The sequence below is a fragment of the Saccostrea cucullata genome, unplaced genomic scaffold (genome assembly GCF_032062105.1).
Source record: "Saccostrea cucullata isolate Sc308-1 unplaced genomic scaffold, CSIRO_AGI_Scuc_v1 ctg1086, whole genome shotgun sequence".
NCBI lineage: Eukaryota > Metazoa > Mollusca > Bivalvia > Ostreida > Ostreidae > Saccostrea > Saccostrea cuccullata.
Genome location: NW_026920702.1, coordinates 11,105 through 26,655, shown reverse-complemented (window position 1 = coordinate 26,655; position 15,551 = coordinate 11,105). Strand labels below are relative to the sequence as shown.

Here is a 15,551-nt window from a genome sequence, read left to right as displayed (position 1 = left end):
TCAAAAGTTATGGTCAAGGTTAAAGTTTTTTTCATAAGTAAGGAAATATCCAAGGTCAAGGTCAAAAGGTCAAAGTTGTTGGTATCCAATAAAAAGTCTTGCAAACAATGAATACATATGTGAAATATGAAAGTCCTAGTACCTACCATTCAAAAGAAATGGCCAAAGTAAAAGTTTGGAATTTTTGAGTAAAAGTGGGTCAAACTCCAAGGTGAAGGTCAAAAGGTCAAATTTGGTGGTACCCAAAGAAAGGTCTTGTCACAAGGAATACACCTGTGAGATATGAAAGTCATAGCTCCACTAAATCAAAAGATATGGGCAAGGTTAAAGTTTTTGTGACGGACGGACAGACGGACAGACGAATGAGATTTAATGTCCCCTCGCTTTCGCGAAAGCGGGGGACAATAACGTTAAACGTTCTTGTGATGTAAATTGTCACCTTTGTTTAGATGTGGCACTTTGGATATCAGGTTTCGTTGTTTCAACACGAGAATCCATCATTATGATATACATGTACTATATATAGTATTACATGTACAGTGTACCTATAAAAGCCATGCAATATAGTCATATATTTAAGGCCAAAGATTTTAGATTTTTTTCAAAGTGTTACTTACCAAACAATATGCTTCAAATCAATTTTTTTCTTAGTGTTTGTCTAGCTTTGGTGGTGACGGTATGCTGCGGTTCTTCGGACTTGAGTGAACTTAAGGGGTATAATTTGTGTCTTAAAGAAAGACTAAATGTTTTGGAGTCAAAAGTCGCATCCACGTGCACTGAGCGATCACAACCATGTAAGTTTGTTTAATTCTTTTATTACTCATAGTTTTCTACATTTTTATGATATACTCAGTAAGCAAACCACTTATACGCAAGTTTCGAGATTATAGTACGTTACGGAGGGGGATGGGCATTCATTATATCCCCGCTTGTAAAGTGGGAGGGTATATAGTAATCGGTATGTCCGTCCGTCCGTCTGTACGTCCGTCTGTCTATTACGCTTTGGGGTACCCATCTCTTATCCGCAACTCCTGTTATACCACTTTGTGAAATTAATGAAACCTTCACAAAATCCTTATTACATATTGCCATTGTGACCTCCTATTTTACTTTTTGATCCGACACATATTTTGGGTTTCCCGGCCACAGCAAAACATGGAGTTTGCCATTATAACCATATGGGATCGGAGGCAGGGGGTATCATTTAGTGAGCTCATTGCTCACAATACCTCTAGTTTATATTGGATAAGATACATTATCGAAATGCCGGTCTATCATAACTTTTTTTTTTTACACTTATCATTTCGAAAATATTTTTTAACCGAGTTTGAAGATGTATTTACATTTCTAGTTTTTTTTCCTGTAATAACTCTTTGAAATTAAGTTGATTTCTTGATAAATAAACCTGAATGTAAATTTGCACCATGTGAAAGGCCAAATGTTAATTTTGTGCATTCTGACGTTAGTGGGCGGGGACTATTGAATGCTTCGCCCAATATGCAAATTATCCCGCATTTCCAACTATCTTTGATGCGCCTGGCACACCCATGAAACTAGACAGTGATTCCTAAAGTAAAGGTATTCTTACAAACAGACACTTTCCTTTAAAATAATTCAAGAATCTACATACATTTAAGAAAAGGAATGTACCATCAAGTAAGCGTCCTCATCAAAAAGACTATGGCGGTTCTTTTGTTTAAGTATCAAACAAACAAAGTATAGCTAGATATAATCATCAAAATTAGCACTTCTTGACATTATAAACATGTATAATCTTAGGTGTTTTTAAAACATTAAATTGCCTCTATGTATTATCATTGAAGAACTATAAAATCTCGAAACTTGCAAGTTATTATAATTTTAATATTCAGTATAAATGACTTGTCTGTTATTTTAGCTCAACATGTGGCATTTATGGCGACTGCTTCACAAAATATCAAACCCACCATTGGAACTCTCATTTTTGACAAAGTTCTCACCAATAAGGGAGGAGCCTACAACGGCAAGACTGGTATCTTTACCGCCCCCGTACCCGGGTCATACTTCTTCGTGGTCACTGTAAGCATTCCAACCCCATCCTCCGCAAATGGCAAGGACTACGTACGGATAAATATCATGAAGAACGGCCAAATCTCCGGGTACCTGTTCATCGGAACTGAAGGTTTATGGATCAAAAGATCGGAAAATACGTTACTGGAGCTTTCAAAGGGAGACAAAGTAAACCTGAATTTCAGAACCACAGGAAGTGGGTTTTCCCACATTGCTGGAAACCATTATCACTCTCACTTCTCAGGATTTTTAATCAATTGAAGCATATTTATTTGTAACAATTGAATAAAGTTGTAAACGTACATTACATATATTCAAATTATTGTCATTTATTTATAACTAGTAACCAGTGAGTACAGTTTCTAGATCATAGGAATTTTTTCAGAAACACACAAACATATTGTTATTATATACTGTATACAGGGAAATTTTCGTTCCCCTTTTTATTTTCGCCCCCTTCGCCCTACTCAAAGGTGGGCGAGTTTTAAATGGGGCGAATTCAAAGATCACAGTATAATTTCTGATACAAAATAGTGACTGACAGGTGCGAATTTATTTAAATAAAATGCTTACGCGGGTTATGTATTTTTTTCTGCAATAGCTACGACATTCCTGAGTAATTTCCGTACTAACAACCAAAGAAAGCATTTTATTGTTTATATTTACACCTGTATCAAAATATATTAATCATTCAAAGTAAAATTAAATTTCTTAACTATTGTTTTTTAAAATGAATATGTCATTGCATGTAAAACTGATGGAACAGCCATTGTTTAAAGAAAACTACACACTTGGCTTGCTCAGTGTTGTTCATGCACTGATTAATTGCAAAGGTATTCATAAGAAATAAAGGGAAAAATATTCAGTGGATGTAAATATTTATTGATTTCCTGTGTTTTGATTGCCCCGTAAATACGTGATTATAGATGATAGACACATTTCTAAGCACATTCACTTTTTTAATGCATTTAAATTTTTCACTTGTCGAATTTCAATACATAAAATGGAATGTGTTTTAAACCTAAATACTTACTTGTTGGGAGTTAAAACACAATTCTAAACATATTTAGATTCGCGTTTAGTTCATTCAATGTTTTAAACAATGATCTGCAAGAAAACTAAAAATATAACAGGTGTTTTCGTTTGAAATTTTATTTTTTTTTTTACACATCACATTTAATTCCTAAAAAATGATCTAATACACAATAAAGTGTTGTTTTTTTCAGAAGCATTGTTCGGTGGAGGGCCCTTTACTTGCGCGTGATTTCATTGTTCGTACAAAGTCTTTAAGAAGTTAATTCTGATATATCATATTTTTGGAAGCGAAAATGTTAAAAGCATCCAGTTATTGAATTGTTTGCATTTTTAAAAAGCGGTAGCACAACACAAAGTTAATACTGAAAAGAGTCCAAGTAACAATGTTTCGTGTTCTTCTTGCAGTGTGATGCAGTACAGTACACTATTTCAAATCCGTCGTAATGTAAACAAAACAGCAGGATATCTACTAAGAGATAATTTTTGAAGTATTTTCTAGAGCAGCATAATTCATCTTTTACATTAATTAACAGATATGATTTTTAAAGTTCTTTCTCTCGGCTATCCAATTAGGTTATTTTAACCTGTTAGCAAGGGAACACGTTGCATTTCATTAAGTAACAGATGTTCTCATTGAACAGGATAAAATTTTAAAATAATTATGCAGTGGTTGACACCCATGAACGCGGGAGGGTATATAGTTATAGGTATGTCCGTCCGTCCGTCCGTCTGTTACGCTTTGGGTACCCATCTCTTATCCGCGACTCCTAATCTCACATATACTTCTGAATGAAATTCAATGAAACTTTGACAGAATCTTTATTAAATAATGTCATTGTAACCCCCTATTTTATTTATTGATCCGACCAAATAAATTTGGCTTATCTTTTAAAGATGGAAGATGTTACCCCGAAGTACACGTAAATTTTGTGAATTTCGCTAATCTAGTTCTTTAACTAAACTTAGTGCTGTATTCTGCATATAAGTATGGACGCAGTTCACTTTTATTAACATTACCGTTAATGACGTGCTTCTAATGACTTTTATAAAACACATTCAAATAATTAAATACATTTTCTGCATTAGCTTAAGTGAAGGGAAACTTATTTTTTTAATATGAAACACCACCCAGAGATTTATGGTAACAAAGGACAAGATAGGGTAAGAAACCCTATTGGCTTCTGGTTTGGGGTGTCTTTTAGAATGATGCAACAGTTTATGAATTGAAATTTACTTACATGTATCACTCCTGCCACAAAATGAGTATTGGTTCTAAGGTATGGGATACAAAGTGGTCACAGGAAGGTCAGATAATATGTCATTTCCCAAATTTTCTCATTTTTTATGCAAATTTTAAGCATTTCTACAACATGTTTTCTTTCATAAAACATAGAGCAAAAGCTTGTCTATCTACCAAATCAATATTTTTCATACACTACTATCAGGTGCATATTGTGTGTAAAAATTTCAGATAGGCAAGGTTGTGCTCTATGTTTTCCGAAATGAAAAATATTTCAAATTTGACGAAATTCCACCAGAATTGATAAAAATCAGGAAGTCGTACTTTTTCTACACCATCCAGTAGCCTGCAATATATGCTTTGAATCGAAATAAGTGCTTATTTTCAAACAAGCATCAATTTAAGTTCTTAACTACAAACTTGCACAGTTTTTACTGTTCTGATTTTTACATCAAATAAGGGGCCAGATTCAGCGGTAACCATACCTTGTCCTTTTGTAAGTCACGAATAAAGAACATGTCTTTCAACGAAAAATGACAGGTTCAAATATGTTCAATTTAACTGTTTAAGAACATTTCTTCTTTGGAGTGAATTTTGTTGTTAAATAAATACCAAACAATGACTGTAAAGCAGTAATTTACAACACACTGTATAAGTATGCAATTGACCAAATGCATGTCTGGATGTTAGGATGCGAGCGTTTTTTTTCACCGTAGGTCCATTCATTTTTTTTTCAGAACAGAGAGCTAGAGATCTGCAGCTAGAAACAAGAGGTAAATTAAAAGAAAAGGAGTGAAATTTTTGAACACTTGTTATTATGAAATTACTACTCAGCCTAAAAAAATATTTAGAGTGGTTTTAGGCCATCATGCAATGTAGTCCGTAATCTTTGATGATATGTGTCATAATTCAGCGCAAAAATTCATCATTATGATGTATAAAGAATGTCAGATATACTTGTATGTACATGTATATGATATACTACCGTATAAGTAGAAATTTTAGCGAGGATTTAATTTTCGCATTATTAGCGAGGGTGCCAAGATCGCTAAAATTTAATATCGCTAATTATTAATTTGGTTTATTTGTAATAGGTTCTTTAGTGAGCTTTTTAAAAATCGCTAAAATTACATCTCGCTAAAAATAAATTACTATTTTTTAAGGTTCAATCGCTAAATTTGCGTCTCGCTAAAATTTCAACTTATACGGTATGTGACAGAGCTTTCTTAAAATTCACTGTATTGCCGAAATAATGTTTCGAATCAAACTTTCTCTAAGCACTTATCTTGCTTTGGTTGTGACAATTTAGTGCCAGAGCGACACGTGTGATCGCCACCTCACAGGGTATAATACGTGCATTAATAAAAAAAAAAGTCCCTTTTGGAGTCAAATTCTGGACTCAGTGGTCCAACTCAAACACGACCAAGTAAGTTTGTTTAAATCTTTACTTGAATTTCGTTTTCCTTCAGTTTGTAAGTTTGTAGATGACTGACGAAATGATCGCGCGATAGTCTACATAGGTCTTAATTTTACATAGTTGGGTAGACCTATGTAGACTATCATTTCGTCATATCTACAAACATGGGGAGCGCTTATAAATTTCTGAATCAGTACTACTTTCTTGAAACAAATCATTACCTCTAGTCTGTTCAAGCTATGACTAACCATTTTTCTTTTTATTCAAAAAATAAATAAATCTCATAATTACAGAGATATCTCTCATTTTAGAGAGATACAAAAAATAGAGATATCCCTTAACTGAAAGAGATACAAAAGGGTATCTCTCAACTTTAAGAGATATCTTATATTTGGAGAGAATGTTCTTTGCTAAGAGATTTATCTCTTTTACGAGAGATATCTCCTCCACTTAAAGAGGTGTCTCTTTCACCTTCAACTAGAGATATATCTCATTTGCTTTTGGAGATGTCTTTCCAAGTAAAAGCGATAGCTTTCAAAGTAAAAGAGATATCTCTCTTAAGTTTATCTTAAGAGATATTTCTTACAGTGAAAGAGGTATCTTTCAAAAGCGTCCAAAACGGTACTGGTATCTCGCAAGCAAAAAGAGATATCTCTCTTCATTATTTTTATGTAAATTGCATTATTTTACTTCTCCGTCTACCGAGGTATGCTTTTTTATTCACGTAAGTGCATTAAAGTATCCTTGAAATTCGACCGATTCTACATTTTCACTTTCCTAAATATGACAAATAATTTGTAATAAGTGTTTTGTAGGTTTCAAGTTAGTTACATTTGAATTATTTCATAAGCTGAGAAATTCCATTGCAGTTTAGAGTATATGCTTCATGATTCATTTTCTAGAATATAAAGATTTGTGGCACCACATTTTGAAATACGCGCTTTGAAAAAAAAATCCTAAGTGCTTTAAAACTGGGACAAAATCAACGCACTGAAACATTTTTTAAGTGCTTTAAAAATGTACATCAACATATTTTCCATAGACGTACTTAACGCACTAAAAAAGGAAATATCTGGACTTAGATTTAATTAAAATCCAGCATTTTACTAATATTTCTAACGAAAAATCGATGAATTGATTTATCCTCATCCAGAAAGAGAAACAGGTAAAAGGACCTTCAGCCCATTTCTTTATCTTTCCTTCCCAAATATTCCGTTATGTACGGAAGCCATGGAGAGACATTGACTTACTTGTAATGACTTATTTGAAACAACCTGTTTGTTGTGACTTAATGTTATGCATTGTAACTTAGCTATGCAGAGCTTGTAGTTTAGCTTAAAATGATACGTATGTTAACTATATATGGTTTTTAATTGATTAATTGTACATATTTGAAATTTAATATCTAATACAATTGTGACTACTTAATCCTTATCTGTTGATAAATTTTTGTTATAACTGAATTGTAATTTGCTAAATGTAATTGCGTACTACTTAATGGTTGTAAAGTAATTTTCATTTGTGACTTCCCGTTTGCATAGTGATTGAACACATGAGTATAACTACCATTTTATCTTGTCGTTAGTATTTCAATTCAATTGCAAAGTATTACTTTTTTCTTTTCTGAAACTGCACGTAGCCCCCATCTCTCACGCTACGTTTTTGGTTTAAATATACTTGTAATAACAACAAGATGTGTTTCTGAAACACTATGCGCCCGGCGGCAACAAAGTTCGATAACGGAATTTTTAGCATATAGGTCACAGCCAAGGTAACACGATCATTGTCCTTGGTGTCATGTTAAACAACTTAATTAGTTGCATATGCATACCAAATATGAAGTCTCTATCTCCTATGGTTAAAAAATAATGGCGAAAGTTTGAAAAAAGCTATTTTTAGCATTAGGTCACAGTCAAGGTCACAAGGTCATTGATCTTAATTAGTGGAGTATGTATACTAAATTTGAAGCCTCTATATCTCACGGTTCAAAAGATTTGGCGAAGGTTAAAGTTGACAATAGATAGACAAACAGACAAACAAACAGACAGACAGGACAAAAACAATATACGCCCCGAATCTACCGATTCGAATTCATAAAAATAAAATAGCTCTTAGCATAAATAACATTATAATCGACTTTTTTATACTATGATACTGTATACATGTATGATATAGGCATGTTAGTTTGTTTACTACAATTCATAAAAAAATAGTTAAATTAGAACTAAACATTTCATTTTATAATAAACACCTAGCTACCACGTTCTCCATATCTACTTTACACTTAGCTATAAATAAAAAGCAACAAAACATCTTTAATGAATAAGTCACAACAAAGAAGTCAAAGCAAGTAAGTCAATGTCCCTCCAGGACTTGTCACCAGAAAAAAGGGTGTATTGAATAAGGTGAATTTTTGAATTATGGTATTACCACTCAAACTATTTTCTACGAAAATATTTAAAATGGTTTTCGCCCATCATGCAATGTATTCCGTAATTAACCGTTCATGACATTTAGCATATGGTGATCTAATAATCACCTTTCGATGTTTTAAGACAAAAAATTATCATTATGATGTATAACCAATGTCAGAAATATATCTATTTATAAAAGCTAGATAGAGCTGTTTTTAAATTCATTTTATCGCTGAAACAATGTTTCGATTCACGTTTACTCTAAGCACTTATCTTGCTTTGCTGGCGACGGTTTGGTGCCAGGGAGACTCGTGTGAACGCCATCTCTCGGGGTATAATATGTGTATCAATGAAAAATTGGAGTCAAATTCTGGAACCAGTGGTCCAACACAAACAAGACCAAGATTGTTTCAGTCTTTGATTGAATTTCGTTTTATTTTTCTTTTTGCATACAGGTATCACTGACTGATTTTGTATAACTCTCGATGACTATTGTTCCATAATTTAGGTAAACAAATCTCATTCATGGCGACTGCTTCACGCGATATAAAACCAATCGTTGGAGGAACTCTTACTTTTGACCAAGTTCTCACCAATAAGGGAGGAGCATACAACGGGAAGACTGGTATCTTTACCGCCCCCGTATCTGGATCATACTTCTTTGTGGTCACTGTAAGTATTCCAACTCCATCCCCCGCAAATGGACGGGACTACGTAAGGATAGATATCATCAAGAACGGCAAAGTATCTGGGTACTTGTTTTTTGGAACTCAAGGAATATGGATCAAAAGATCGGAAAATACTTTACTGGAGCTCTTAAAGGGATACAAAGTAAGGCTGATTGTAAGAACCTCAGGAAGTGGGTTTCCACGCATTGCGGGAGGAAGTTATCACTCGCACTTCACCGGATTTTTGATTCATTGAAGCACTTTTATTTGAAACAATTGAATAAAGTTGTTCGTGTTGAAATACCAGGCAAATCATTTTATGTCTCCTTTGTCTTCACATAGTTTTTACTGCAAAACGTCAGACTTCTTTTAAACAATCAAATTTATATGGAGATGATTTCCCTTTTACATGATATCTTCTATTCTGGCCAAGTGTAAAGACAAATAATGACCACCGTAGAAATATTTTTCGATGATGAAAATCTCGGCCGTACGGTGGCTGGTATAGGACAGGGTATGAGATTTTTTTTTTAATAATTCGTGAGTACGAAATTAAAATTCGTGGGGACGAAATAAAACTTCATGGAAACGAAATAAAATTCATGGCCACGAATTAAAAAATCGTGGGGACGAAATAAAAATTTGTGGGAACAAAATAAAATTCGTGGGAACGAAATAAAAATTCAAGGAAACGAAATAAAATTCGTGGTAAAGAAATAAAAATCGTGGGAACGAAATAAAAATTTGTGGGAACGAAATAAAATTCGTGGCCACGAAATAAAAGATAAGGAATCTAAAGTATTGACAGATCGGGTTTGTAATTTAGACGCCAATGTGTGCATAGACGCGCGCGCGGATCTGTAGACAAAAAGCTGAGAAGTAAAATTAATAGCGTGTAATTGTAGGGCTTTTTTAGTCATCACTAAAAGTTTATTTATCTAAAGAACAGTGGCAGAGTAGGCCCCTATTATCGGGAACGTGACATCTTAAAAATTAAAGCAATATTCAATTATTGTCATAAATGTTTTCACATATAAAACTCAACTGTTAAATACAGTGTGTGGTCATTAGTAAAAGGTAATTGTTTAAGGAAAAATGCGATGAACTCGTGAGATCAGTATTGATACTAATTATAGGTTTAATTAATGGTCGGCACAATTTCATTAGCTCCTCATGCAATTAATCGGCAAAAATTAAATTTCAGTAACTAATAATGATGATTCAGGCACACAATTCAATACCCATAACGATGGGACATTGAACAATTTTGAATCATTTTAAACAGATATCCCATTGACTCATTCCAATTGTACATACACATGTTCTTTTCCATAGGAAACATAATTATCGAGGTTCTAGATCTGCTTCATTTGTCTCACAAATTCGGAAATTAACAACATCCGACTCGAATGAAAATTGTACTCATGTATGTTATTCGTTATTTTTTGTTTAGAAGGGTCTGTGTCTTGTTTTGCTTTGCATTTGCAACAGTTTTTTTTCCGAGATAAATACAAATAATCTACAAGACGAGTTAGATTTCTTTTATTTTTCAAGACATAGATTTTGTTTTGTCTCTCATTCTTTTCCTTCTGTGTCTAGTGATGAGTTTAAGAGTCCGTCTCATCAACCAATCTGAAAAATACATAGTTTAAAAATTAATAAGAAGACCATTTTTCAATGCATTTCAAAAAGATATAACGCAGGTATCTCGCAAAATGCAATTCAGCTCTAAAAGTATTTTAAAGAAGCTTTTATATAATTTATATCTCTCCAAAAACACAAGGACCACAATGTTCATCCTGTTACATAAAGCATATTCTGATCAATAACAGGACTTAATTTTGCAATATAACCAAAAATAAATAAAACATGAGCATAAATTTTTCATCAACTGAATGTGTAATAAATTGAAAAATAAATACATATATTCAATATAAACCTAAAGTATTAGACTATTTCTTGAAAATGCTCCGTTCTACTGACTTAATTTGAAAGTGAAGAACAAATATCAACTTACTGCATAGCATTCTCGGTGATCTTCAGAAAGAGCTCGCGGTTCACTTTATCCAAAATGAAGCCCTGTCGATATATCAGTTTATTGACTAACACTTTATGTTCCATGTTAAATATCAAATTAAAGTAGAGACTTGGTAATTTCATTTTCTATTCAATTTTTTTCCTTTTAACTTAAGGTCTTGGAACATAGGCTTCAAGGAATTTCAATGTTCTTGAATTTAAATGCAAACAGGTATATTTGAGGACTTTCAGAGAAGAAAAATAAAATGAGCACACCCTCTGATCTAAAAAAAAAAATAAAAAATGTGTTGTAATCCTCTGTAACAGTTCTATCATTTTTAGCTGATTATTTTAGATCAGAGGTTGCGCTCTATTTGAAATATTGAAAAATATCTTTAAAACTTGGCTGTTTTGTAGACTTTCAGAATACGAGGAATTGACGCATTTTCTGACGTCAAAATGCATTAACTAGGCAGAAAATTAAGTCATTTTTGATAGACTTGCAATCACAATCACGGTCTAAATGATATTTACTATACACTGTTCACTAAAAGTATTCAGATTCAGCTTTTCAGAAATTCTCAGGGCAAAAAAGCTAAAAATGAAGATTGATCTCTATGAAACGAAAAACAAGAGTTTTTAAAATTTTCAAATTCATTTTATAGACTTTCAACATCTAGCTCACAAAACATTTTTAATTTACATGCTTTTGTGAACTAATTGTATACATATTTTAGAAGAGTAAAAATTGCTTTTAAACAATTTTACAAAAAAGAAATATCGAGAATTTCTCAATTCTATTTTTAGAAAGACATTACAGTTTGCACGAAAAGCAAGTTGTTAGCATGTTTTAGGTAAAATCTTCTTTTTTGACCCCAAGAGCCTTTTTGGGGGATGGGGGTTGGCTCAAGATTGTTTCAAGACAACAGGTCTAGAATCTTCTCTGTTTAAGAAATTCTCTTATGTCTTACTTACAGGTGACGTGCAAAATGAACGCTAGTCTAAATAAGCACTGATGATAATAAAATCTTTTCGTATCTTCTTCACTGAAGGTCAAGATCTAGTAAATGTCTTTAGACTAACTTTCTGTGCCAGATCCATTATGATGTCACTTTAAACTTTCTTTTTCTCGTACTTTACGGCTCTAATAGTATTATGTAGAAAATTTGCATGGAATTCAATTTGAAATCACATGAAAGGTAGTTCCGATACCTATATTAAATTTGACATTAGAGGCCAAGAACATACAAGTTACTGTCTTTGGAAAGACTATAGGCAATCTGGATACATTTTCGTCCTTCGATATAGAAAAAAACTCCCATATTGACGACTGTCTTTTACCTTCATTTTCCATTTGAAATAACTGTTTATTTATTTGATTTTTTCATCTTATTCTTAATCAAATTATGCCCCGAAACACCTTATTTGACCTAGCTTAAGTTATAAAGCATCATTAAAGGAATTTATTTCTTAAACTTGATATTGCTGTAGACACCTTTCATTTACTATATCTTGAACTTAAAGTAATTCAAGTGAATTTTTAGGTGGAATAAAAGAAATTTAATAAAAACATGCCAAACGCTAGAGAGCCATGTAGAGGATGCTTCATCGGGGAGGTGCTAAAACATTCTGTGAAACATTACTAGTCGCAAAATGAGGAGCAACTAACTACCAAGTAAAACAAATTATAAAAATACTACATGATTCAATGAATAGTAAAAGGATCGGTTTAAACTGAATTTGTAATACAGTTTATGATCAGATTTATACTAGTCAAAGTTTCAAAGTTTTAAAGTTACAATGTATCTCATATCTGGAGTACATTTTCCAAAAAGGCAAGAATCTTCTGGCTTAGGACACGGCCTATGCTATTTTACAAAGAAAACAAATCTAATTCAAAAGGAATACTAGTAATACATGTATGAAAATCGTTTTGAGAAATAAAACACCATTAAGAATTCTTATTTGTGATTCAAAGAATTTTTTTTTCTTTTTTTGAATATGAAAGTTCAAATGTATGTAAAGATTAATTATTAGTTACCGGCATGGAACATTCCCGATGACCTGATATGAAAAAAAAAACTGTTACAGCTTATGACTAGAAGATACTTATTTTTAATGAAGACAAGATTTGTTAAAAAATATAATTCTTGACTAAATATACGTGTATCAAATTTCGCAATAAAACTATCCAATAATGTTTTGTGATAGAATGTTCTCCGTTCTACTCTATTTTAAATTTGAAAGCTTCAAACAAGAATGTAGAAACTCAGGTTTTACGCTATGACTTGAGTTAGAGTTGAGTTGAGTCTATGCTATTAATTAAGAGATGCTCAATCTTAATTTTACAGATGAAATAATATAACTACTGTTGTACAGTAGAAGATATAAGATCATCTTGAGTTTTGGAGATTGGGGGGGGGGGGGGTATAAAAGGAAAATGGAAGGTGGATGAATCTCGAGTCTGTAGGAAATTACATCATCCCATATTATCCTCCTCCTAAAAGAACAATTAATACTTATAATGTTTTATATTTATTACTTACAGGTAAATATAGCCTTCGTCAGACCAGATACTTGTTTATTTCAACTAGTAACATGAATATCTACTGATTATCTAAAATTCTATCTGTATAGATATTTACATACAATTACAGTTACACAACTCAGTGGCTCCAAATTAGATGACATTTATGAAAGAAATTGAATCTTATATGCAATATTTGAATTCTGACAAAAAAAACCCTGTACACTAAATATTTGATGCGCAAAAACTGTACACTCCATATTTCAAAGTTGTTTCGCAGGCGGCAGCTAGCTCTCATCAAACATTTTACATAATATTTGAAATTTCAATTAAAAATTATGACGGTCTTAAATTAAGGACAAAAATAAGGGAGTCAGTAATTCTAAATTGCGTAGGATATAATAGCTTTGCATGCCTTATTGCAGCCCGGAGAATCGGGCTGCTCTATACATATAAGTTTAAATGTTGGTGTATCGTGATTGGGGTGGGAGAACTGCCCTCAGTATCGTAAAAAGACGGTAACTATTTTTAAAAAATGAACAACTTTATTTGGCAATAATAAATAATTAAATTTTTTAAAAAGAAATAAAATTCCTTATACAAAATAACGCTTTTCAGTTCTTTTCACTGAAAGCTTTTCGAGCATTGTTTGATGTAGAATTTCTTCGATATCTGTTATGAACCATCAAAATAAGTACGTAATAAGTACGAAATCATTTTCCATCTTACCTTCAACAAAAAAGTGTTGGCCAGTAGTAGTGAAAGGCAGGAGGATATCTGACGATTATTTATTTTACTTACCAAGTGGCCGACAGGCACCAAACACACAGCGCACATTAGGAGAACAAAAAGTCTACAGAAATATAGAATGTACATCCATTATCATAAAAATAAGATGGCAGATAAAATACGTTTGTGAATAAGGCATTTAATCAGATATTAGTTTCTGTAAATGTTGACAACAGGATTATAACGAGAAATCATACACAATTTATAATATATCCTTACATGTGGCTTACATGGTCCTTCTCGTTGTCCAAGGACGGTAACAGTGGATCCCAAAAGTAAGGCGACAACCAAGTACCACATCTTTGATTTAAGAAAATGTATATGGATGAAAGGACAGGAAAAACCTATTTTATTATTAAGGTTGTTTTAAAAATCCTATAGAATTAAAGTGTCCATAAACTGATAAATACGTTTACCACATCAACATTATTATATGTTTTTTTTCATTTCATATATTCACTTGCTATATTTATACTATACTTAATCGGTTTAAGACTATTTAGATTGGGGGGGGGGTATAAAAGGAAAATGGAAGGTGGATGAATCTCGAGTCTGTAGGAAATTACATCATCCCATATTATCCTCCTCCTAAAAGAACAATTAATACTTATAATGTTTTATATTTATTACTTACAGGTAAATATAGCCTTCGTCAGACCAGATACTTGTTTATTTCAACTAGTAACATGAATATCTACTGATTATCTAAAATTCTATCTGTATAGATATTTACATACAATTACAGTTACACAACTCAGTGGCTCCAAATTAGATGACATTTATGAAAGAAATTGAATCTTATATGCAATATTTGAATTCTGACAAAAAAAACCCTGTACACTAAATATTTGATGCGCAAAAACTGTACACTCCATATTTCAAAGTTGTTTCGCAGGCGGCAGCTAGCTCTCATCAAACATTTTACATAATATTTGAAATTTCAATTAAAAATTATGACGGTCTTAAATTAAGGACAAAAATAAGGGAGTCAGTAATTCTAAATTGCGTAGGATATAATAGCTTTGCATGCCTTATTGCAGCCCGGAGAATCGGGCTGCTCTATACATATAAGTTTAAATGTTGGTGTATCGTGATTGGGGTGGGAGAACTGCCCTCAGTATCGTAAAAAGACGGTAACTATTTTTAAAAAATGAACAACTTTATTTGGCAATAATAAATAATTAAATTTTTTAAAAAGAAATAAAATTCCTTATACAAAATAACGCTTTTCAGTTCTTTTCACTGAAAGCTTTTCGAGCATTGTTTGATGTAGAATTTCTTCGATATCTGTTATGAACCATCAAAATAAGTACGTAATAAGTACGAAATCATTTTCCATCTTACCTTCAACAAAAAAGTGTTGGCCAGTAGTAGTGAAAGGCAGGAGGATATCTGA

General features: G+C 32.5%; 1 protein-coding gene across 1 annotated transcript; it reads left to right on the top strand.

Moving 5' to 3' along the window:
- The first annotated feature begins 601 nt into the window (after positions 1-601).
- Positions 602-2,310, top strand: LOC134256025 (cerebellin-3-like). Its single transcript, XM_062738622.1, has 2 exons — positions 602-794; positions 1,898-2,310. Exons 1-2 carry the CDS (start codon positions 626-628, stop codon positions 2,308-2,310), a joined length of 582 nt encoding a protein of 193 aa, XP_062594606.1. The 5' UTR covers positions 602-625.
- The last annotated feature ends 13,241 nt before the right edge of the window (positions 2,311-15,551 follow it).